At 37.1% G+C, this 26,765-nt stretch overlaps 2 protein-coding genes and 1 pseudogene across 3 annotated transcripts in view; 1 reads left to right on the forward strand and 2 right to left on the reverse strand.

Moving 5' to 3' along the window:
- The window catches only part of elmo1 (engulfment and cell motility 1 (ced-12 homolog, C. elegans)), a 65,231-nt gene extending 60,352 nt beyond the window's left edge, over nt 1-4,879 (reverse strand). For both annotated transcript variants that reach the window (XM_088328355.1, XM_088328352.1), the window contains exon 1: nt 4,748-4,879. The gene's annotated coding sequence lies outside the window, so the exon portion shown is untranslated. The remainder of the gene's footprint in view (nt 1-4,747) is intronic.
- LOC148370640 (U2 spliceosomal RNA) lies at nt 3,123-3,241 on the forward strand (annotated as a pseudogene).
- A 5,352-nt stretch (nt 4,880-10,231) lies between the features above and the next one.
- On the reverse strand, nt 10,232-26,269 carry rp9 (RP9 pre-mRNA splicing factor). Its single transcript, XM_088328364.1, has 6 exons — nt 25,960-26,269; nt 24,594-24,624; nt 23,632-23,761; nt 18,319-18,410; nt 18,036-18,097; nt 10,232-10,590 (listed from the first exon to the last, which is right to left on the reverse strand). The coding sequence occupies exons 1-6, from the start codon at nt 26,106-26,108 to the stop codon at nt 10,416-10,418; spliced, it is 639 nt and encodes a 212-aa protein (XP_088184490.1). The 5' UTR covers nt 26,109-26,269; the 3' UTR covers nt 10,232-10,415.
- Between the last annotated feature and the right edge of the window lie 496 nt (nt 26,270-26,765).

A 26,765-nucleotide genomic window follows, 5' to 3' on the forward strand; every position in this document is an offset into this window, starting at 1 on the left:
GCCTGCTGTAAGTGGAAGACAGATGACTAAAACCGACCACCGGAGGGAGCTTTAATTAAACATTAACGGGTGGCCAAAATAGGCCCGTTTAAAATTGAACACCAATATTCAAAGTGGATGAAAACATGCCCGTTATAAACAGAACACCAAGTTTCAAATCGACCACCAGAGGGTGCTATAATAACACCAAAGAAACATTTTTAGGCGGCTGAAAACATGCCAGTTATAAATAAGACACCAAGACTCGAAATGCCCAGTTTTGGGGCATTAAAGAACATTTCTAGGTGGCTCAAAAGATGCATGTTATAAATGGAACCTAAAACTTAAATCAGCCACCAGAGGGAACGAAAATAAGGGCTAGTCAAAAACATGCCTGTTGTAAACTGAACGCCAAGATTCAATTTGACCACCGGAGGGGGCTGTAACAACACCAAGGAAACATTTTTAGGTGACCGAAAACATGCCCGCTATAAATCTAGCAACCACCCTCAAAATGCCCCATAGAGGGAGCTCTAACAACACCAAAGAAACGTTTTTAGGTTTCTGAAAGCATGCCTGTTTTAAATCAAACACCAACACTCAAATCGACCACCGGAGGGCGTTCTACCGAAATCCCCAAAAACATCTTCAAGTGCCGTGGTACTGCTACGTTACAGGCAATGTTTACACAGAAGATTATGTTATTAAACCTGGAAAACTTTTAGTTTTCATAATCATCTCATGTTATATTCATTTTTTTATTAAACTGTAAAGATAAATATTTCATTTAGAAAATATGTGACTCAAAATCACATCGCCCCCACCTGGCCCGGCATGCAATTTACACCTTTTTCCGAGCCGACCGGCCAAACGTTGACTTATGAATTCTGACAAATAAAATATTGAGCTGGTGGACGGTTCATAAATCTGCATGCATTCCTTCCGATGTACAGTTCCCACGAGGAGCAGCGGGCGGTGCTTTAGACCCTGACGGCGAGCTACCGACGAGGAAACTCACATCGATTCACACTTCAATTTAAGGCCAAACGCACATTTTCAGACCGGCAAAAATCAGGTCGGGCTCCGCCAACGACTGCGATGCCCGTCTGCATTCTGGCATTTGGACTCAACAGACCGCGAGTGTTAAAAAAGCCACAACAAGACAAGTTTGCGAGCCAACTCCAGATGTTGTTGTGGTTTCTTGGAAACTCCGACATCAACATTCCGCTAACCTCACAAAAAAACAAGCCCAAATCAATTGAAGTGTGTTTTTTCTTCCCAGAGAAAACAAAAACAATTAAGCTAACCTTTGTGGACTAGCATCAATTAGTGGGTATAGAGCAGGGGCCAATTAGGTTCCGAGCTTTGGGGGCACTGAGGACCCAGATCACCGGTAGGCAAACTTCGGCCTGCCAGAGGATAATGAAGATGCAATAGTAAATATAGTACTAGTAATGTTTTTGTGCCAACTTTGTCCCCATTGTCCCTTTGTGTGTTTGCAACAAAAATACTAGAAAATAACCACAAAACTAAATATCAAATGAATTGCCTAAAACAGGGTCTAACATGCTATTTTGTCTTTATAATTAGAAAATAAATACTATAGAAATATTATAAAAATACTACTAGAGTTATTCTATGTTACAAAAGTACTATTACAGAAACATTGCAACAGAAATACTACAAAGAAACTACTGTAGAAATGCTTCAAAATAAAAGCACAGCAGGGGGTAAAAGCGCTCGTCTTGGGATCATGAGGTCGCAGCTTCAATTCCCGGCTCCTCCGTGTTATATGTCAAAGTGTCCTTGGGCAAGACACAGAGTCCCTAAGGCCCTCGATAAGCAGGCAGTTGCCTTGCATGGCTGACGCTGCTATTGATGTGTGAATGGGTAAGTGTGAAGCACATTGTAAAGCGCTTTGGGAGGTCTTCATTGATTTGAAAAGCGCTATCGAAATGCAGACCAATTATTTACATTTAGACAAGTACAGTCATACAATAAAAATACTACCTAAAACTACAAAAAAAAAATCTGATTGCAGAAATACTACAAAAATACCAAAACAACTTAAATTGTACTACAAACATAATACAAAGATTCTACAATGGAAATTAAACTACAGAAACACTACAAAAAGAGATATGCTACAAAAAAATCTACAATAGAAAATACAATGACAATACTACCGCAGAAATACCACAATGCGGTGCTAGGAATCAAATGGACTGAACCACTTCAAGGCAGTGGATTACTGTATTTCTGACGCTGCTTTGTACACTTTTGTTTTATTTAACTTCTTTTAATGTAGTTTTTTTAATCATATTTATAAGTCAATCCTGTTCTTTACTAAGGAGAAGAGTTTTAAAAATGCTAGCATTTTGGGGGGTGCTAGAGTGGAATTTGGAAAAACAAGCTGGTTACGCCAATGGTATAGAAAAACAAAAACACATTTTGTTTGGTATTTTTTGGAAAGCATTTATCTAAAGACGGAGAAGAAACATTGCTATTCAACACAATAATGCCTTCTTACCAGGAAAGTGTTCATTATATAAATTGACTTCATCTAACAGTGTTTCATTGACCAAATTCCAAATAAAGGAATATTAATCAAGATTGTTTTTGTAATTTATTCGAAGAGCAAAGCAAAGATTTGCAAATAGAAAAAAAAAAGGATACATTTTTTTATCAAAGTGGCATGTCATTTCTTATGGAAAAGCCTTTCAATTGAGCGGTTTTGTTCATAATACTGTGCAAGTATGTATTTTAGACGCACTCAAATAAACTTTGTTTTTTAATCTTTCATTTTCAAACACGGCAACAATTTCATACATTTACATGTCAAGTCATGTTTATTTGTATAGCCCTTAATCACAGAAAGTCTCAAAGGGCCCCCGTTGCTTTGGCCCACACATGACAGTTTTTAAAGTTTGTGAGTAAATGTTAGTAGTAATTTTGTAGTATATTTGTGCTAATACTGTAACCGTTTTTTTAATTAGTATTTTTGTAGTATTTCCGAGGTAGTATTTTGCATGGTATTTGTGTAGTATTTGTGGTTTGCAATAATCCTTTGAGACTCTTTGTGAATGATATATTACGTCTATGTGTTTACTGAGTTGCCCACATGCTTGGTCCTTAACTTGACCTTAGCTTGGCCTTTTAGTGAGCACAGATTTTTGCAATCTGGAGATGGAATAAGAGCTTGCTCTGTCCACTCCACGCATCGGCCCGGTATTGCAGTACCTCCGGGAACGGTGCATTCGCAAGGATCGCAGCAAGGCTTTAGGGCTAGGATCTTAGCTTGGCCTTTTGGCTGAGAGTAAGAGTCCCGGCTTCTTGGCTTTGTAGCGTATTATGAACTGACCGATAACGGATAATGGATAATGAATAACGAAGATAGAACAATAACCCTTAACCCCCCCCCCCCCCTCTTTGTGATTAAGGGCTATACATATAAACATGACTTGACTTGGACGTATTGCTGTAGTATCTTTTAGTGTTTCTGTATTTGTAGTGTTACTGTATTAGTATTTCTGCAGTAGAACTTTTGTATTATAGTATTACAGTGTAGTATTTTTGTAAAACTTTTATTGCTGTAGTATTTTCAGTATTTCTGTTGTTGATTTTTGTAGTATCGCTGTACTAGTTTTTCTGTAGAAGTCAAGTCAAGTCATTTCTTTTTGATTGTATTACAGTATTACTGTAAATGGTCTGCATTTATATAGCGCTTTTCAAGTCAATGAAGACTTCCCAAAGCGCTTTACAATGTGCTTCACACTTACCCATTCACACACACTCACACACCAATAGCGGCCGTGCAGCCATGCAAGGCGCCAACCTGCTTATTGGGGGCATTAGTATTTTGTAGTATTACTATAGTAGTATTTCTGTATTATAAAATTACAGTAGTAATGTTTTGGGGTATTACTGTAATAGTATTTCTGTCGTAGTACTTTTGTATTACAGTATTAGTGTTTTATAGTATTGCTCTAGTGGTGCATTTGTATTCTAGTATTACTGTATTGTTTATATTGTATTTTGTAATGTTGTTTCTTTTAAAAATGAAAGTAAAATGATAAACTAGGTCACTGTTTTAAGCACTAAATTGGATATCGTGTTTTCTAGTAATTTTGTAGTATTGTTGTACTGTTTTTAGTAGACACACAAAGGGACAGAGAGGACAAAGCTGGTGTTTATTAGTAGTAATTTATTTTACCATTTTCGTCAGGCGGGCCGGATTAAAAAGCCTGTCGGGCTGCATGTGGCCTAAACGCCGTAGCTTGCCTACCTCTGATTCAGATTATAGGGGAAAATATAAATACTGTAATCTAAGTAAGGAAAGTGACTATTCTCTTTTCGGTTTTGTAAAGTTGATAGGTGTCATTGAAACATTAAGTGTTTATTTTAATTTTAAAGTTTGTCATAAACCCGCACGTGCGCACTATCCTCACAAATTTGCCTTGGTTATTGATAATGATCGTAGTCGAGGGGGGCATGAGTGGGGGGGGGGGGTGAGGGGAAGGGGGTAGTACGCATTTTGCACCAACGCGCACACGCAGTGCAGCATAACATAAAACGCAAAAAAAAAGCTTCACTTGGAAAAAAGTCACGTCCACAAACGCACCACAAAAAAAGATAACGTATGCGGAAGCGTGCTCACGAAATTTACGCCGGGCACGTGCACGCGCACAGCTCGCTATTGCGCAACACCGGAAGAGGAAAGGAAAAACGTTGTGAAAAAGAGGAACATTAAATAAAAATGTGGACGTACCTGCTGCCGAGAGGACACTTGGCCAAATGGCTGGCGTGGTTTCGATCGCGAGCACCCTCCCTCTCTCTCTCTCTCTCTCTCTTTTCTGGTGTTTGTGTGTGCGCGCGCATTTTGTCTCTTTCGCTCTCTGCAGGCCACCGCCGGGATTACAGCCACAAAGCACAAAAGTCATAAAAACGTTCAAAAAATCTCAAATGATTTCATTGCACATCCTTCAAAGTTTATCATTTGAGTGTATTATTGTGTAATTCATCGTTTTCATGCTATTATTTTTTTGTTTATTTTCAAACAGTCTTCGAAATTCGATGTTTAGGTGTTGTAAAATACATTATTATACTTTATAATTTGTATTAAACAGTTTTATTATGTATTGGTTGAGGGTAAATCAATACAACACCCATTTAGTTGAAAACAATATTTATTTCTTTTCATTATGAAATTGTTAATATTACTAACCCATTGTCAATATGTTAAAGTCTCGTAATGTTTTGTTATACTCACCTTTTGTATGTGCTAGAACATTGCTCACACATGGCAAAAACGTATTAAATTTCTTTCTTTTTAGTTTTTCTCTTCTTTTGACTTTTCTTTATTTCATATTTCATCTTATTCTCTTTCTATTTCTATTTCATTTTTTTAAGCTTTTTCACTCCATCTATCCTTTTCTTTCACTTATTTCTTAAATTTTTTTCTTTTCTTTTTATTCTTCTCTTTCCTTATGATTTTTTTTCTTCAGAAAATCTCAAATTATATGATTTTAATGTTGTGTGTTATCTATACCTCATCATTTTTTATTTATGATTGTGTAGTTTATTGTTTTTTAAGCTATTATCTTTTGTTCATTTAAGAAATGCCTTCAAATGAACTTGACGTTCAGTCAGTCGTGCTTTATTTCGTGGTCATTTTGTGTGTTATAGTTAATAAATTGTGTTAATTTTTATGATATTGTCTAACTTAGATTTCTAAAAGTCTTCAACTATCCGGATGTTCAGTTTTTGTAATTGTGTGCATCATTTATAGTTTGTTTTAATCGTTTAATTTTTGTTTTTTTGCTGATAACATTTTATACATTTCAAAAGTCTTCAAATAATCTCATAGTTCGTTGTAATTTTGGGTGTATATATAATTTGTATTTGTTATTATGTAGTTTATTTTTTTTTTTATATTATTTAAAAAAATCTTAAATCTTCAATGTCATGTTATTTTGTGCATTGTAGATCATACATACATGTATCTCATCTAATCTCATCAGCTGCACCGCTTATCCTCAGTAGGGTCGCGGGGGTGCTGGAGCCCATCCCAGCAATCATCGGGCAGTGGGCAGGGGACACCCTCAACTGGTTGCCAGCCAATCGCAGGGCACACAGGGACAGACAACTCACTCGCTCATTCACACCTAGGGACGATTTGAACTGGCCAATTCACCGGAAATGCATGTTTTTGGAATGTGGGAGGAAACCGGAGTGCCCGCAGGAAACCCACGCAAACACGGGGAGAACATACAAACTCCGCACAGGAAGTCTGGAGCTGGATTTGAACCCACGCAGGAGGTTCCCATGACATGAACTGTGCCGCACATGCGCTAACCACTGCGCCGCCCTGGTGCCTACATATATATATATATATATATATATATATATATATATATATATATATATATATATATATATATATATATATATATATATATATATATATATATTTATATGTATGTATATATATATATATATATTTATATGTATGTATACATATTATATTTTTAAAGTCCTCAAATAATCTCAATGTTAATAGTAAGTGTAGTGCGTTATTATACTTTTTATTTTGTATTTATATTGTGTTATTATATCTATATTAATTTCATTTTAAAATTCTTGAAATCATCTTGTCGTTCAGTCATTGTAACGTTGTGCATGATTTATAGTTTATAATTTGCGTTTATTTTTCTGATACTATTTCAATTATATTTTCTTAAAATGTTCAAATAATCTAAATCCTCAGTCATAATGGTAATTTTGTTTTATAATCTATCAGTTGTAAGTAAACACATTACCCAGGGCTTTTTGAGCGAAGATTGTTTGGTCTAAATCATAAAATTAGCGTTGTAAACATGAATAATCTATCGTCGATAAGTTAGTCACGAAAGAAATTTTCATGCACCCCTTTTGTATGTGCCGGCACAGAATATTGCTGAAAATAAAATATTGATTCATTCATTCATTCATTATCTGCACCGCTTATCCTCAGTAGGGTTGCGGGGGTGCTGGAGCCCATCCCAGCTATCTTCGGGCAGTGGGCAGGGGACACCCTGAACCGGTTGCCAGTCAGTCGCAGGGCACACAGAGAAAGACAACTCATTTGCTCATTCACACCTAGGAAAAATTTGGACCGGCCAATTAACCTGATATGCATGTTTTTGGAATGTGGGAGGAAACCGGAGTGCTTGGAGGAAACCCATGTAAGCACGGGGAGAACATGCAAACTCTACGCAGGAAGGTTCGATCTCATGACCTCAGAACTGTGCCGCACACGCTCTAGCCACTGCTCCGCCGTGCTGCATAAAATAATAGAATAAAATAAAAATAAAAAAGGTAACGTTGATTATTTTATGTTAAAAGTATCATTGTAAATAACAATAATAATAATAATAATACATTATTAATACTAAAGCCATATTACAGTAAAAAAAAGGTACTGACTTTTTGTATGGGCCGTAATAATGCTCATAAAATTAATTAAATGATGAACAATACAAAACATATATATTTCAGTCTTCGTTTATGCTAGGACTACGTAAATTTCGAATTCTAAATAGTAGTCTAGCCGTGAAATATGATAGAACAGAACATAAATCAAATTATTTTTAATCTTCTCCTACATTTAGACTGGAGAGCACAAGCACAACCAATTGAGGCTTATTTCATTTAGGAAGGTGATATTTGTACGTTGACTGTGATTGGTTAATTTACAGCGCAACTGTGATGTCATTTTCAGCCACTGACACAAAATGGCCGACAATTCAACTTTATTGGTGTGGTTTGCGGCTTTATTGGATATTTTAGAAAAATGACAGTGTGTAATGCTTTTGGAAATCGTTCCATCCAGTAATAACATTTTATCGTGTTGATTTTAAATCCCCGCCGTGGGAAACAGAGTAAAGGAAAAACACGATTTTTTTTTTAATAAATGATTGTCATTAAATAAACAATCTCTGGATTCACCATTTTCATTCTCACGTTACATAAAATTATTTCATTCCATTTTCCAATTTGTTCTTTTAGATTGCATGGAGAGAAATGTGTAGTTGCCTACCTCATCCGGTAGAGGACACCAGAGTAGCGACCGTGTGTAGAACAGGGGTGTTCAAACTACGGCCTGCGGGCCAAATGCAAACTGTTAAGCTTTATAATCAGGCTTGCCTAACAAAAGTTTTAAAGTATTAGAAAAAAAATTGTTGTTTTGGCGACACTCTTTTCCCAGTTTCCCTTTGAGTCTCCTAACAATGAAAACTTATATTTTCACAAAGTAGTAATGCGCACTGCAAAACAATCAAATAATGTATTTTCTTTGTCTGCATTTGTAGTTTCACATATATTTTCCATCATACTTATTTAATACCATGCAATAATAACATTTTGCATTTGGAATCCATTCCACCCTGGTCATCCTTGAAGGGGGATAACCACTTGTGAGGCCCCTTCTCAAGGTTTCTTTTTACCTCACGCTGAGGTTTTGAGTTTTGACTTGGAATTTTTAACCTCATACAAAATGAAATGCTTCAAACTGGGGCATAATATATTAATTGTCGTAGAAATCATAGTTATAATGAAATAATGGAATACAAATTATAATATATAGTAATGTTATATATTACTTTGCAATAACACATTTTCCAAACCAATTTAATGGTCTATTAATGAACAAATAACAAATATGTATCTGTAAAAGGCTGCATGTCTTTTTATTGATATATATGTATGAGAAAAGTTGGACATGTTTTTTCCTAATATATTGCTTGCCAAATTCGGCCCGCCAATGAAAGCGTTTGTCCACCCTTGGTGTAGAATTGATTTCATTTTATTGCACAAGTGTACAGTACTGTCATTTAGTGCATTTTTATGGTCACTCCTGGAAAACTGGATTATGGACAATTTTTGTTTTTGTTCGTGCGAATATTTTAAGAACGTCTCCTTTCTGCCCTTAAATGAGTTCGGCCCATTTCTAAACGACGTGAAACAATAGTCCTTCTATCTGCATCCACATTTGAATTTAAATTCAGCAGCTGCGAGGGAACAAAACGTCGACGTTATAAATTCTACAGCGAGAAAATCTTTCAGTCAGATGCGGACGCTTATTGATAGCAAGGTCGACTTTTTTGCTATTCTAATTAGTTTTTTTTTTAAGGATATGCATCAAAAACTTGGTTTCATTTGAACAGCACACAATGGTAGCAATATTTACATGATTTAACATTAGACATCAATGCAAAGACATTAGCAATAGCAGCCTGCTGTTGCGCCCATTTAGAATTAGGTCCTAATCTGTAGAACCACTCTCACAATCTTTCCAGTTTTTTATAAAGCAATCTTGTGTAAATTCTTAGTCATTGTGTATTATTTAGCGCCTCCTAGTTGTAAAAAAATAATTGTTAAACACGTTTTAAAATAAGCAAAAATACACGAACTGACATATACACAGAAATACTTTCAAAAGGCAAACAAAAAAATGGTGCAGTTTGGCCTCTTTGAGTCTCTGTAGTTTTTATACTTCCTGGTGCTTGGTAGCACTTGTTTTTAGTTGCACTGCACAATACAGTGAAATCTAGTGGTCACTGCTAGAAAATGCATCTTCTTTCTAGGTTTTGCTTAAAGCCCCAGTATGTAATATTTGACCACTCGATGGCACTGTATTGTCCAATGCGAACAAAAACCAAAGTCCAGAGCATAGCAAAGCAGCAAGATTCCAGATAAACATGAAATCGACCGCTAGGCAGGGATTCCACTATGTAAAAGAAATACAAATTTCTCGGCCTATGATTTATATAAAAAATCTAATTGGTCTAATAGATTATGTATTTTTCCCCTTTTATTCAAAACAACTTTTTTTACCGAATGAAAACGTTTTTTGTACCTCTATGAGGCACTAAATATTTCACACTTTCCCTTTAAATAGTAAAAATGCTATAAAAATTGGAATGGTTGAAATATGAATTAGCAGATGCTCAAAACAGCTTTCCATCTTTTAAAATCATGCTCTTGTTTAAGTCCTTCCTAATGTAATCCTATTTTACTGCCGCATGCAATAAGTAACAATTTTTGACGATTATGTGTTTTTAAAAAAAATAATAAAGTACGTGTTTCATCCACTTTTAGAAGGCTCTAATTACAAATTGTACATTTGAAGATGCAATACTCGTACACAAGCATTTTCTCCTTCTCACAACATTCCAGACTGAAATGTTCTTCATCACTTTTGGAGGAGAGATTGGCATACATTTCTCAGCCGCAGTGGATTTTTTTTTCTCCAAACCTCAAAGCATCCCAAGTATGCGGCGCACTTCTCTCCAGAGTGCGGTTGTGATGTGCGGTCATTAGATTGTTTTCACAGAAACTGCAAAATTGCGCCCAGACAAAAACGACAAAAGACTTGTTTTAGCCAAGGTCAATATCTCTTAATCCGAATCTGAGTACGACTCTCGCTTGTGCTTCTTCTTGCGCTTCTTTTTCTTTTTCTTCTTCTCTTTCTTCTTCTTCTTCCTTTTTTTCCCGTGGTCCGAGTCAGAGGAGGACGATGAAGACGATGAGGACGAAGTGGTGTCTTGTAGAAGTTGCTGCAGCTGTTGGATTCTGCAAAGAGGTCGGTTCACATCGTCAACAACATCCGAGACGCTCCCGTCGTCCCAGTTTGCAGCTGTATACGCCGCTAGCTAGCCTGATTTATGACTTTAAGTCACTTAAAGATCAGGTGTGGGCAAACTACAGCCCCCTAGGGCGTTTGTATCTATCCCACCGATTTAAAATAGTCAAATCATCCTATTAAAAAAGTACTACTAATCAAGTCACGTTTATTTGTATAGCCCTTAATCACAAGAAGTCTCATAGGGTTGTACAGACAATAGACTACCATTATACCATCCCATAATATAAAACCTACACGAGGGCAAAGAAAAACTCAAAAACCTCAATGTAAGGGCCCGGTCACACAGCCGTTTGCGTCTGTATTGCAGGTAAAAAAAATGTTTTGCCCGTGGTTGCCCTTGATGGAAAATGCGCAAAATTGGCCAACCCGCTGTTCATCGGTGGTATGCCCGCAAAACAGACGCCGGCGACTGTTAGGCTTCCTCATCGCGTCATTTCCGCGTCATTTTCTCGTGTGGACCACGGGTATAAAAGCTCCCGAGCCGGTGTTGTGCCCAAATCCGACTCCTACGCAACCCCCCCCCCCCTCGCGTGAATGTGCATTCTGCTGCGATCGCTTTTGTTGGAAGCGTGCATTGACGTTGGTGACTTTTTCATCCGCGTTAACAAACGCATTTTGTAGAATACGATCGCACTTTATTGTTTAAGTAAACGCGTTATATAGACTAGGCTCTCCCAATTGTTATAATTAGCTCGCTTTATTGTTTTAATAAGCGTTTTATATAGAATACGATCGCTTTTGTTGGAAGCGCAGCAGAATGCGCGTTCACGCGAGGGGGGGAGGATTTTATATACGGTGTGCATTACCGTTCGATTACGTTCACAACAAAAACAAAGACGGAATGGTTTAAGTTGTATTACATTCCCAACAAATGCAAGACAAAGTGGTTTTGGTTATATGTTCGCCATTACATTCCTGAAAAGTGATATAAAAGTGAGATAAAACCAGGTCAAAGTGGTTGTAGTAGCGAGGGGATGCAAATCTCGGCAGGGATGCATTTCTTGGCATAACACCGGGCTGTAGAAATCATAACCGCTCAAGACACAGTCCCGTGAAGATCAAGATTTCAAGCTATGGCACCGAAGAAGCCAATATGTTATTATTGTAATAGTTTTTCATTTTGATTTTATTATCTTGTTATGAAATGAAAATAAATGTCAAGAAATAAAAATGGATTAAGACGAGGTCACTACGGTGACGGGGATCCATGTCCACCCCTTGACGTCTCGAGCACAACTGACGTGTGCTCGGCAAATCGCGCTGTATATACGCGGAGAAAGGCGTTTGACCGTCACACGCGTAACACGCTAATTTCACGTAATAACACCGCGATACAGGCGCAGAACATGCTATTACCATGCTCCACCCACGATTACCCGCTGAAATTTCCCGTCCTACCCATGTGTAACCACGCCCTGGCCGCGGCCAGAGCACGTCGTTCCGCGTCATTTCCGCGTCATTACCTCGTGTGCCGCCCGCGGTTAACACGTGCTCAAAGTTTTGAGCAGCTCAAAACTTTTTCGCGCGGCCAACCGCGTGTGAATTTCCGACCGCGAGTAAAGCACTGCTGTATCTCGTCTATATGGCGGTCTCAAAGCGTCCAACAGCGCCCAACAGCGTCTGCTTCACGGCCAGAAATTTCTGGCCGTGATTCAGCCTCGATACGCCAGTGAAAGACTGTTTACCCGTGCTCTAAAGTATTGAGCAGCGCAAAACTTAGTCGCGCTGCCAACCGCGCGTGAATTTCCGACCGTGTGTTAAGCACTGCTGTATCTCGTCTGTATGGCGATCTCAAAGCGTCGAATAGCGTCCGCCTCACAGGCAGAAATTTCTGGCCGTGATTCAGCCGCAAACGGCTGTGTGACCGGGCCCTAAGGAAATGAAGAAACCTTGGGAAGGGGCTTCAACGTGAGAACCTGCGGATTTCTTCTTGGCTCTTGGGATTACTAGTTTACCAGGATTGGCTGAGCAAATTTACTTTTTCTCTATATAAAATATTTTAATTATATGCAAGTATATTAAAAAAGAGTAGTTCTAACTATTTTCTGGTGATGGTGTCACAATAGACATTGTATCAGAAATTAAGTTTTTAGGGGTCATAATAGACAATAAACTAAGTTGGAAAACACACATCAGACACATACAAACAAAGGTATCTAAAAGCATTTCAATAATTAATAAAACCAAAGTTCTTTTACATTATAATGCATTGTATTTATTATATTGTTCTCTCGTTCTGCCATATTTAACATATGGTGCAGAAGTCTGGGGAAATAATTACAAAAGTTCACTACAGCCCCTTTTTATCCTTCAAAAACGTGCAATAAGAACCATACACAGGGTAGGATATCGGGATCATACCAATATTTTATTCATGCAGTCCAATTTATTGAAACTGGATGATTTAATAAAATTTTTCACTTCACAACTGTTATTTAAAGTCAACAAAAACATAGTGCCAGAAAACATACAAAGATTATTCACTCGGAAAGAGGGAAATTATAACTTGAGGGGCTGTGGTGAATTCAAAATCCCAAAGGTGAGAACCACCAGGAGAAGTATGTGTGTGTCTGTGTGTGGAGTCAGACTTTGGAATAATTTGCAAAATGAAATCAAACAATGTCCAAATATCCATGTGTTCAAATTTAAATACAAAAAAGCATTACTGGCGAAATACAGAGATGAAGAAAATGGGATATGAGGGAGACTGGAAATACTGCACTTCAAACCATGGCTAACTTGTTGTTATTGTGCTATTATCACATCAGAACTGTTATAAATATTGTGTTTATTTTTATTGATATTATCACTGGTGCCGCAGTGACATTATGCGCATTATGACGTTGAGGGATGGGTATTGCGAAGATTAGTGTATAAAATATGTGATTATTGTAACTTATAATTATTGATATCTGACCTATGTAATAAGTATATCCATGAGATTTTGTTGTATTGTACACAAGAGGGAGCTATCTATAAAATGTATTTAATAGGGAAGATAAAGGGGTAGGAAAAATAAGCATCTGCTTCTGACTACCCCTTTTCGAACATTTTGTGGGACATTATTTCGTTGTTGACTCATTGTTTTTGTCCTGTTTTTATTTTTATGTTCGAAATAAAATTTTCATTCATTCATTCATTCATTCTCACTTTGACATTTTTATCTCAGTTACCGGAGGTTCAAAAGGCATTAGCTAATTAGCATAGGTCTTTATCCCCCATCATATGATAATTTCACTTTACGATTCCACTTCAGAACGGATTCATGCAGTCAGTAGAACAAACGTCAATTATTAAAAGGTTAAAAACGATAAACGTCAGTTGTTCAACTTGTTGATTTCGAACTGTAAAGAAATGTTAAGTACTTTTGTTACAGACTTTGCAGTTGGCCATTGTATGTATTTCACAAAATACACATATTTGTTTTATTTACTGTTCTACTGCTACTAATGAGCCCGTTTTTGGTTGACAAGGATACAAAAGTTTATTTTAATTTATTATTTATTTGACTGTCCCTAAAAGGTTTATTTATGGAATTATGTCCCTGCCTAGTTGTTTTTTGTTTGTGCATTTTTATTTAATTTTTGTACATAGGACAATAAAAAATATATTTTTCATTGAACCAATTTCTATCGTGTATGTGATTATTTATAAGATAATTTAATTAACTTAATGCTGAATTTAAGAAGAAAAAAAACAATCATCCGACTACTCGACTAATTGTTTCAATAGTCTGTAATATTTTTTCCCTTTTGCTGCAATGCCAAAATTTCCTCAAAAGATGGCACAGTGAAATCACATTGTTAACAAAAACACCATTTGCTCCTAGCTACCAATTGGTGACCAATTTTCCCTCTAATTTTCCACGGGTCTGAGTGTTCACACAAAGTCGGTGAGCAACGCTTGAAACAACAGTGAGCAACGGCAATCCCAAGTGTGGCAACTAAATCATTATCAAACATGTCCAAAACTTGACATCAAGTTACATTTTGCTGGGTTTCCGGCAATGCAAAAAAAAAAAAAATCACTTTTGAATGAATTGACTAATGTATTATTGCAAAGGTTTTACGGCCTACAAACATCCTTTGTTTTTACAATTCTTTCACAAGATTTTCATTTTTTTCCTGGTATCTTTTGACGCATAATACTAACATTTTTGGAGGCTTATTTAGTTGTTGCGGGCAGAACGGCGACGCAGTGGTTAGCGCATGTGCGGCACAGTTCATGTCTTGGGAACCTCCTGCGTGGGTTCAAATCCAGCTTCAGACTTCCTGTGCGGAGTTTGTATGTTCTCCCCGTGCTTTTTTCTGAATTTTTCCTTATTTTTTTCTCTTCCTTTTGTTTCTTTTTTCTCAGCTTTTCACTACTTTTTCATTTTGGTATTTTTTTCTTTTTTGTTCTATTTCACCCCCTTCCTTTAAGTCATTTTGTGCACAATCTTACATAATATTTGGTCGTGTAGGGATTAAAGAAGCAAAAACAACCTGAAGAGCCGTTTGGGACCCGAAAAGAACCGCTTCACTTAAGTGAGCCGAGCCAAACTCTACTGACTTTACTTTTCAACTTTGTTCGACATTGACTTCAAACTACCGCATTTAGAAAACAGCATCAGGGGAACCCGTGTATTTTAACCTTTATGCACTGTAACTTTGACTTAATTCGCTTCTTAATTAGCAATTTTGAGCTCTGATTTTTGTGCGCTGGCTATATTTTCTTGTGCGCTGAGAATGTGCAGGCAGTGCGCGATTGCGCACGCGCGCACCTTAGAGGGAACATTGTTGGTGACCATCAAAACTTTTCTTTTAGTTCTGTTTTTACTCTGGTGACAATTAAAGCCATCAATTAGTGGATGGTAGAAAATAAAAAATGGATAATGAACTGACAAGATTGGAGAGGTGACAGAGCGATCATGACAGTAATTAGAAGCTGCCATGCCAATAAGTTTAGAATATTTGCTAATTACACCGCGTTGTCCACATTGGTGGATTTTAACAAGCTCATAAATAAGATTTGCTTGTTGATTAACCCCTTAACGTTCCGACGGCCCGCCGAGGGGCGCCGGACTGTTGATAATCAAAGACGTGTCTTGATTATGTCACCAGTCACTGAAATATGTCATGCCACATATTCAAGCGTTGTACTTCTATTTCTGTGTGTTCCAATTTAGATTCCTCAAAGTTAAGTAGCAAGTGTAGTGATTATTTCAGTTGGGGACAAAACATCTTTGAAAAGGGACCACCCATATTCTCCCAACGGTTCAAGAGCAGCATTCAATTTACTTTTGGTAAGTCTTGGATTGGGGTTCTAGGCAAATTTTACATGATTGTTTTGGGGTTAAAGAAGTCACTGTGTCGCTTTGTTTTTAGTTTCATTTTCAATATGTTTCAAGTTGACATTTAGGGCTTTCATCAAAAATAAGGATTTGAAAAATGAAAAATAGACAATGCAGGAACAAGATTGTGAGGTGACAAAGCGATCATGACGGTATTTATCAGCTGCCAACCGTGTAGCTTTCAATACATTTTTAAACAAGTGCTAATAATATACATTGGTCCCCATTGGACCAAGTTGTGTTTATTTGTTAATGAAGGAAGTCACTGTGTCACATTTAGCAAGCAAAAGCCTATTACAACCTTGGAAACCCCATGTGAACTCTACCCCCCACAAAAAATATAAATATCATAAAGCAGCTTATCTGTACATTAGGGCTCAACATTAAAATAATTTAATTATAATGGCTACATGTTTCTGTATTTTGGAAACGTATTTATACATTTTTTGTATAAAAAAAAAACACCAACACACCTTTGCAAAATTTTAAAACGCGATGCGGCTAGCGAGGCGATTCGTTTTCCCACACCTGTTTTGGATTAACTCAAATCAAAGATAAACATGATTTTAGGGATCAGAAAGATATGTTTTGTAACTAAATCGGATGCTTTTGGGAGGCCAGGAAAGGATTCATTGGTGTTCAGTTATTTTGGATAGGTCAAATTTGCTTGAGCTGCCAGAAACTCCCGCTATGAGAGCAATCCGGGAACGAATCAATCTCGTATGTGGAGGTATTGCTGTATTCTCATTTTCTGAAACAGTCCTGTAGAGGAGAAACTATGAATCCATGAGATTGTGACACATTGAATTCAAATAAAAATTGAAGTCGACATTTGTGACGAACCGGTACAGGTAATTAGAATGCCATTTGGCAGGAATGAGTTATTATTAAGGGTTTCTGCACTTTCCATTAACGGCAATATACAGGGATAATATACAATTTTCTTGGCCAAATTCAAGCACTTTCAAGACCAATTTTTCCAGTACCTTTAAAGGAAGAAATCCAGCTCCGATCAAATGAGCATGTTTTTGTGCTTTTGTCTTACATAATTTTATGATTTTTTGTGTGGTTTTTAGAGGATCTGTGTCTAAATAAGTTAAAATAGAATTGTAAATAGTTAATTGTTATGCAGTTTATCACTTATTTATAGCACTGAAGTGTTCATATTTTTAATTGTATTATTTTGCATCTTCATGGATTGTGTTGTTGTTCGCTTTAAATCTGTTCAGTGTTACAAAGCTATAATTGTTTTGTATTTTATAAATTCTTTTTGTAGATCTGTGACCATTTTAATTTGTATTTCATGTGTTTTTCAGGGATCCCCTGCAAAACATGAAATTACTAATTACCAAATAACTTGGTTCCATTCTTATTGATAATATATCATTGAAAAAAACAAAAACAAAAAAAACAAATAGCCGAGCCAAAGGAGACGGTTTTCTGAATAGACCTGTCCTCTTCGGTGCGATCAGTATGGGTAAGTGATGCTTACATGACAACGCCAGTACAAGCCACCAGAGCAGGCATGTTGGTGTCATTTTTAGGCAGTTTCTTTCCCTTCATTTATTGTGTGGTCCATAGAGTCAGACTGCCATGAAATATGGTAATGGCAACAAATTCAAGCATTTTCAAACTCTTCACCCCAAATTCAAGCCCTTTCCTGACCTTGAAAAGACAACATTAAAATTCAAGAATTTTCAAGAATTACAAGCACGTGTACGAACCCTGAATATTGCAGCAAGTTGACAAGTTGAAGTGCATCTCCATCCACCCTGCAAAATCCCTTATGTAGGAATAAGATATCTAATCCTTCTTGGGAATAATTTAAATGCAGTTAAATCATTGCCAAAGGGCACTTACTTCATTCACTAAATGACTACCGGTTCAAAGAGAATAACTCAATTTGTTTTGCTTCCATGCAAAACATCAGATGTTAAAAGTGACCCCGAAAACCTGTCAACAGCTTCAAAAAGAGACCTTTACATGACTTTTCTATAATATATGCCAGCTTCCACGAGGATGCCGATCTTTAGCCCTTACCTGCTTTCTTTTTCGTTTCTTTCGTTCTCCCGAATCAGGTCGTACATGGGGTCCTCGTGAGCCTGAAGAGAAAAAAGGATACCGTCAAAATGGACGAGATAGCAGGCAGGAAATGGGCTCTTAAGAAGCTGCATTTATTTTACTTTTAATCTTTTTTTGCTGTCACTCAGCATTTCTGATGTGAAGTAAGAAAAAAAAAGGCCGGGTTGCATTTATGCTAATCGCTGCAGCGAGTGAGTGTTCCATTGTGCCGTTAGCTTGCGTTTTTTTTTGATGCACTCACCACTCGAAACTGCTCCAATTTCTGGTTGCCTTTGATAAAAAAGGGACACTCGCGATCTCCAGTTCGATGGCCATAGCGTTTGCACCTCCAGCCTGACCGCAGGGGGAAAAACAAAAACAATCAAGTCATGTTTTTTGTATAGCCCCGGGGTCAGCGAGCCGCATGCGGCTCTTTAGCGCTGCGGAATGGCTCCTTGGCACTTTTCCAAAAATGTTTACAAATTAAAAAGAAACGTAAGAGGGAAATATATTTTTCTTTCCAAATGGGTTACTTTTGGAGGACAAACATGACACTAACTAAACATTTGCAATGCTGTAAAAAATGTGTAGCATAAATATTACCGTATTTTCCGCACAATAAGGCGCACCGGGTTATAGGGCGCACCCCGAAAAAATAGTTTTTGGTCCTATTTTTGACATACATAAAACGCACCGGATTATAAGGCGCTACAATGGGAACGTCGGGAAAACAGTAAGATAGTTCAGTCAAACTTATTACCCCCTTAACATTCCCAAAGCTTGCAAAGACGCAAATACGTGTCGAGAACACGTGCGGATGCGGTGTCCGTACGATGTCACTCAAATGCATCGTTCCATTCCTTAGTTTCTATTTTCTTTTTCGCTCGCAACTTTACTGTGCAGATGACAATAAACACTTTGAGTTTAATTTAAAAATAGACACTCCATTCCATCCATTATCTGCACCGCTTATCACAGAAACATCGAGTTCAGTCTGAAACAAGATACAGGGATAATATATACAGCCGGAGTAGCTCACCGAAGTCGTTGTGTTCATAATAATGTGCAGCCAATGTCCTCTTATATCTGTGAGTGTAGTAAATCCAGGAGAATAAAATATTTACAAATACAGAATAGTAAAAAATGCTTTCTGTATGCAGTCAACCACGTGCTATACGCATTCATCTTTTTTGGCCAATTGCAGGCTTTGTTTTGCCGTTCAAGCCTATGCCAGCCTGTAAATGATAAAAAGGATCCGCCCCTTGACCTCCGAATAACTTTAGCCAATAGTGATCAATTCAAATGAGGGTTGACACATCTTTTTCGGCCAATTGCAGGCTTTGTTTTGCCCCTTTAGCCTATGCCAGCCTGTAAATGATAAAAAGGATCCGCCCCTTGACCTCCGAATAACTTAAGCCAATAGTGATTGATTCAAATGATGATTGACACTTTGGTTAGCCAATGAAATGCCGGTAAATAAATCCCAGCATACACCGCGGACTACTTGGCGTTCGGGGGAAAATCTAGTTGGCGGCTGCAAGTTAGTTGGAAGACTTTGCGACTTAATGTTGATCCATAAATAAGGCGCACTGTATTATAAGGCGCATGGTCAGCTTTTGAAAAAAATAAAGGCTTTTAGGTGCGCCTTATAGTGCGGAAAATACGGTATATTTCAACTTCGGGTGTAACTACGTAACTATGAGACAGGAGGAAAATCAGCTCCTTCTTTTGATTTCATCTTTCTGGTCTTTCCTGTTAGAGCCAAGCGTCACAATTTAACACTGCACTCCTACGTTCAACACAGAAATCACATTAAATGGGTAAGAGCACAATGATGCATAAGCACATTTTAAGTAATAAAGCAGATGTTTTTATTTATAATTACATTAATTATATTTTATTTTTGTCTGTACAGTGGAACCTCGGTTTTCGAACGCCTCTCAGTTCGAACAAATCGGTTCTCGACCAAAAATTTCGAGAAATTCTTGCTTTGCTTTTCGTTCAAAAAATCGGAGTTCGGATGCCGTACACTAGGGTGCGATGCTGAGCAGCGTACGGGTGTAGATCGTGTAGATTGCCCCCACCCCTCGTGAAGAACTGTTATGACGTGCGCGCGCACTTCTTTTCACTTTCGCTTTTAATATCGGTGAACGGAGAGTTTTAGCCCCTAATTATGCCTCCGAAGAAGGTTGGTGCAAGCAGCAAAGTTGCTACAGGTGAAAAAAAAAAGAGTAGTGCGTACAACTATTTCATTTAAGAAAGAAATAATAGCAAAATGAAGAAGGTGTGCGAGTTTCCCTTCTTTCAAGGGAATAGAGCATGGCTTTTTGCAGACCACCACAAAGGTAAGAAATCCTATTCATAATTCTTTTCGTTATCCCTTAACCGCTCACCACTTTTTGTGGAGACCCGGGTGCTAAATGACGTGTAAACAACCTGATTTTTTTTATTTTTACAGGTTCATGTTAGTGTAATCTTTCGTACGGAAGATTACGCTAATGCGAACGTACGATTAGCCTGGGTTAGCTTCATGTTTACGTTCATGGTAAACATTCGGGGTGTTGGAACGGATTAAAACAATTTTACATTACTTTTAATAGGAAAAAACGATTTCGGTGATCGAACAAATCGGTTTTCGAACAGGGTTCTGGAACGGATTATGGTCGAGAACCGAGGTTCCACTGTATGCATTTTGAATGACACTAGGGGATATTATTTATGTTTTGTTGCTCAGGCCCAAGGATGGGTGCTTTTATCATCAAAAGAGAGAGAGGGGGGGAGGGAGAGGATGCTGCTGTGTTATACCCATGCACTGACTTCTTTGACATTTGCAACTTAGACTGCATTAACCTAATTGTCTTTACTTGACCTCATCAAATGGCTTCAATTTTATTTTTTACAAATGCATGCTGTTTTATGTCTATATTGATTCATAAATTGTTACCACAGTGTATAATTATTATTTATATACTGTATTTTCAGTCAGTAAGGCACACTTTTGAATTTCTGTGGGGTCTGTATTTATATAGCTCTTTTTAAGTCACTGAAGACCTCCCAAAGCGCTTCACACTTACCCATTCACACAAACTAATATTTCTGGCAAATTTTGGGGTTTTTATATTGTAAATCTAAACATTTTTGTAGCGAAAATTTCACTTTTGCCTGTTTATTTCATGCCAATCTATTTAATACTGACAGTACTCAGTGATTTTTTTATTAAAGTGAAACTGGAGTATTTTTCTTTAAACAAAACTCAATAGAAACTACGTAAGAAGAAAAAAAAAACAAAAACTACATTTAATTGTAAATCAAGAAAAAAAATACTAGTATAAATAATTCCAAATAGCAAATCACAATGAATTAAATAGGTGTTTCCCTCAAATATAACTCAATGCAAACCACAAAATAAAAAAATGACGAATTAATTTTTAAAAATGAATTTAAATCAACTAAAGTAAATTGGAAATTAAGAAAAAAACACAATAAAAAAATTCCACATAGCAACTTGTGGAGTATTTTCCCTCAAAAAAAGACCCCCAAAAAACTACAAAATTAAGAAACTAATAAAAATACAAATTGAATTGAACTCAACAATGAAAATTGATTAAAAAACAATAAGCATAATAAATAATTCCATAACTAAATACAAACCACAAAATAAAGTCTAAATACATTCAAAAACTAACAACTAAAGTGAAATGGAAATTAAGAAAAACAAACAAAGAATAATTTCAAAACACAAATTATAGTAAATAAAAAATAGGGTATTTATCTTCAAACAAAAATCAATATAAACTTATTTAAAAAAAGAACTTAAATCGAGCAACTAAAGTGAAACAGAAACATTTTTTTTAGATGAATAATTCCCAACTATTTTCAACCTAGTTTAAAACACGCATTTAGAAAATATATATAAACAAGCTATATGTGATATAACTGATTTGTCATTTGTTCCATCGGGATCACCAGCACAAAAAGCCATCTTCTAAAAATATCAGGTCCAAAAATCCTGACAATTCACCATCCAAAAATAGCAAAAATACATTTATGTGAGGAATGATGAGCTCTCAAGCGAGCGGAAGTGAGTCTGCGTGGACATTTGGTGGCGACAGTTGGAGAAGAAATTAATTTCTCAGCTGTAGCTTTGCTTGCATTTGTTTTTCTGGCCCTGCAAAAGTCTGCACACCCCTTTTAATTATGTTCACAGCTGGCGACCAAATTAACTAGGATCGTTTTTGTTACTAGTGCACAACAATTGTCTTGTCGAAGCTCCTGCTGGTCTAACTTGCAGCCCGTACACCTTTTTCATGCCCATATTTAAGTACTTTCAAGGCCATTTCTTCCGTACATTTAAAGGAAGAAATCTAGCGCTGTTGATTTTGATAACTTAAATAGAGTCACTGTCTTGCTACTAGCACATATTTTGTGCTATTTTGAGCTGTCCCTATCTATGCTCTACGATACATTTGTGTCAATGGCCTGCTATAAACTGACATTAATTCTGCTGTTCTGCCTCAACAATGCACACGCAGATTTAATACGTCAGTCAAACTTGTTTCCAAGAACACAAAAAGGGCTTTATTGTTGGGTAATAATTGAGTTGAATATGGGAGACAAAAAAAGAAAGTGCTGTATCTATAAAAAGCAGAAAAACGAGCCAAATTTGGACTCATTTTGAAGATATTGATTGCTCATAAGCAGGGTGCATTGGATCTTTCTATCTTATTGACTGCTGATCTTTTGCTTTTTTTACTTAGTTAATTACCATTATTAGCGTGTTTATCAGAGTATCTATGTCTAAATTGGATAAAAAGAAATGTAAATCGCTTTTTTTGCATTTTATCATTTTTTATAGCACTGAAGAGTTAATTATTACAAGTTTTATTAAATTGTTTTGTATTTTTTAGAAATTTTGTGTTGCTGTTTGACTTAAAATCTAATTAGTGTGTAAAATTGTTTTTTGGTAGATCTGTGAATATCTTAATTTAGATTTCATGTGTTTCCCTGCAAAACATGTGAAACTATCCATCCATTATCTGCACTGGTTATCCTCAGTAGGGTCGCGGGGGTGCTGGAGATTTCAGCTATCCTCGGGCAGTGGACACCCTGAACTGGTTGCAAGCCAGTCGAAGGATATGAAACTATTAATTACGTAATAATTTGGGGCATTTCTTTAAATTATTATTGATAATATATCATAAAAAAAAAACAACATCTGAGTGATCCGAGCCCAAAAGCCGGTTTTCTAAATAGAGCTTTCCTCTCGATTACGACCAGTAAAGGTGACGCTTCACATGACAAGCCACCAGAGCAGGCGCGTTGGCATCATTTGCACGAACTTTTAAAAATTGTTTTCATTTATTGCGTTGTCCATAGAGTCAGACTGCCAAGAAACATGGCAACGGACACAATTTTAAGCACTTCACATAAAATTAAAGCGTCTTCCTGACCTTCAAAACTCATTCAAGCATTTTAAAGGATTACAAGCACCCGTGCAAACCCTGTATCTTGTCAAAGGTCCTGCTTGTCTAACTTGACTAAAAGTTTTTTTCCAGCCCAGAATCCAAGCACTTACACTGCATGACTTTGACCTCCTTGCCCAAAGGCATCCACAAGCCCTTGGTGGGAGCGTTGGCCAGGAAAGTGCGAGCATCCTCGTTTCCAGGTTCGGCAGGAATGCAATCTTCGGGTTTCACCTCGTGCTCCTGTCAATGCGAAAATGAAACTCATCTTTGAGCGATATTGTAACCCCCAGGATACAGCAACACTGCCCTTTGACATTTTCAATTTATGGAGTGATATAAGATGTTTTGTTGGACCCTTGTTACAGAGTTATATGACATCAACACCAGATTAGTTGGCAATCTTATACACTTGGTGTTACTGTTGTCTAATGGGAATGAAAACCAGTGATAAGAGCACAGCCAAGCAGAAAAAGACGCCAGACAAAAATGGCAACAACGACTGGATTTCACTAGGTAAAATAAATACAAATTGATTATAAAAATTAACATTGGTATGATATTTCATCTATTTTTGCCTAGTTTTTAAATTAATGTTTATTTTTTTGTGAATTAATGTTTTTTGTACCACAATGGGGCACTAAATGTTCCACACTGTCCATTTGATTACTACAGAATATCAAGTGCTATTTCTGCAAGTTGGCAACACAATACTGTATTTTTTTTCTACTGTATTTATAGGCTGTGGGGTCCAATGATTGCAGTGATGCTAAAAAGAGAAGCAAAAACATGATAATCATGTAAACCAAGCTTGCGATTACCATATAAGATGCTGCCCTGCTATAAGTTAGCGTCACAACATCATGAGGATGCTTATCTGCTATTGGTTGAACTCCCTCACACAATGCGTTTCTCTTTTTCTTCATTCAGTTAATATACTCCATGAAGACTTTGTGAATCAGCGATACAACATTGTATTTTTTTTCTACAGTGTTTATTGACTCTAGGCCCAAATGGAGAAGCAAAAACATGATAACCATGGGATAAGATCACACGTTGAAGGGATGGATGTTACCTTGATATATCCAGGTGGAGGTTGTTCATAGCTAGAGAAAGAAGAGAGATAATTATTATTTTTTGTAGTTTGAAAACATGTTTTTGTGATAAACACATACCTGTCAACCTGTACGGTTTTGCCGAACAAAGTACGTTTTTTATGTATTCTAAGACGAGTAAGACGTACAAGGAAATATGTACGGAAAAACGCAAATTTGTCAATGATGGGTACCATCCGGTAAACACCGACTATCACGAAACGGCAAATCAATCAAAGGAGTTCGCCGCGGAAACCTCTATCTCGGTATCGTTTTTTTCCGTTGCAAACGAAGCGAGCGGTTTGATGATACTGTGCGGATGCGTCTGCCGCCTGGGGATTTCCCATCATGCATCATCCCCCCCCCCCCAAAAAAAAAATATGGTGTGCGATTATTTTGTACGGGAAAATACGACAGTTTGTACGGGCATGGAGCCGTGGAGGTTGACAGGTATGTAAACAGTACATAGCGCCTTCATAATACAGTGTTCCCTTGCCATACCGCGCTTGATTTGATTTTGGCGTCCTCGGTGATCAGCCCCACATAGCCAAGTGCTAACAAAATTTGAAAATGCCTATATGTTACCATTTATAGGGTTTTTTTGTTTTCAATCATTTTGAAACACATATAAAAAATATATACAAATTAGTACAGTACTTAAATGATGTAAAAATGGGCCTTTAGCAAATATTTCATCTGCTTAAGAACAGCTAGCTAAGCACAAGTATTAATTGAAAATGCCTAAATGTAAGCATTGGTAGTCAAGGTTTTCCAACTCTTTTGAACACATAAAAGAAGTATTATAATTATAACTTAAGTGACATGAAAATAGGTCTTTTGCAATAATTACGTTTGCTTAAGAACAGCTAAACCTAGCTAAGTTACTAATATATATTTAAAATATTAGCACTTTTGGAACATGTATGATGGCATTAATTACATTGGCAATTAAACACATGCATTTTTTTATTCGTGTAAAAGTGGGGGAATAAGTGTTTGGCTGACTCAAATGCCTAAACATGCACGTTGGAAAATAAAAGGACTACAACTACTGTCTCTCTGTACTACAAGCCCCCCAATGCTTTGCGGCAGATTCCTTGTGTTCTGCTTGATGCGGGTGGTTGTAGAAAGGATTGACTGGAAAATCCGAGGGTATATTGTGTTTGCAATTCATTTCAGGATTAAGAAAACTAAATTGTACTCATTGATTTGATGATAATTGTTGACTAAGTGAAGCAAACAAATTAATTTCCATTTGACGGTCAATGTTCGACAACAACAAACAAGTAAATAGCTTTTCACGTTGTAAGAATTTTAAATAATTATTGAAGTATAATTAGCACTCACAATGTCTCTATGTGTTTGAGGTTCTGCACTTGCTGGTTGAGTCTTTTCATTTGATGTTTGAGCTTCTCGTCGTCCTCGTTAGAGGACGATTTGTGTCGTTTGTGTTCGCGACGCTCGTCCTTTTCCCTCGACCTCTTCTTACTGGACATTTTGAGTAAAATTTACTTAAATAATATACACAAACGAGTTCAACTTTTAAGCTGGTTTAACTAGGGCGTTCTGGTCCATAGTGGCTAGGCTAATGTGATGCTAGCGATGTTGTGCTCGACTTCTGGTAATGAGTTAAGCTGCTTGGGAAAACAACAGCGCTTCTAGTGGTGGCCTGCAAAACCTTATCAGTTACGAATGAATAGAAAACATTAACACGAGTTTGACTTTTCCTCAGAATTTTTATTTAAGTCGCGAGACTGACATGTAATATGTATATTTCAGGGCTTTGAAACAAAAAAAAAACGACTTGCCAAAAAGGGGGAGTTGCGTGCTCCCAGCAGTGGTAACATAACTGCATCCATCGATACAAAATTTAATTGAAGAAAAATATCGGAATAATTCTTTTCATAAATTAACTAAAAAAAAAACAACCAAGGTTCTTGCATTTTAAACTGAATATAATCTCATTGTGGGCAGCACGGTGGAACAGTGGTTAGCGCGTGTGAGGCACAGTTCTGAGATCGTGGGAACCTCCTGCGTGGGTTCAAATCCAGCTACCGGCCTTACTGTGCGGAGTTTGTATGTTCTCCCCGTGCTTGCGTGGGTTTCCTCCGGGCACTCCAGTTTCCTCCCACATTCCAAAGACATGCATATCA

The sequence above is a fragment of the Urocampus carinirostris genome, chromosome 2 (genome assembly GCF_059441175.1).
Source record: "Urocampus carinirostris isolate Australia breed hairy pipefish chromosome 2, RoL_Ucar_1.0, whole genome shotgun sequence".
In the NCBI taxonomy this organism is placed as follows: Eukaryota; Metazoa; Chordata; class Actinopteri; order Syngnathiformes; family Syngnathidae; genus Urocampus; species Urocampus carinirostris.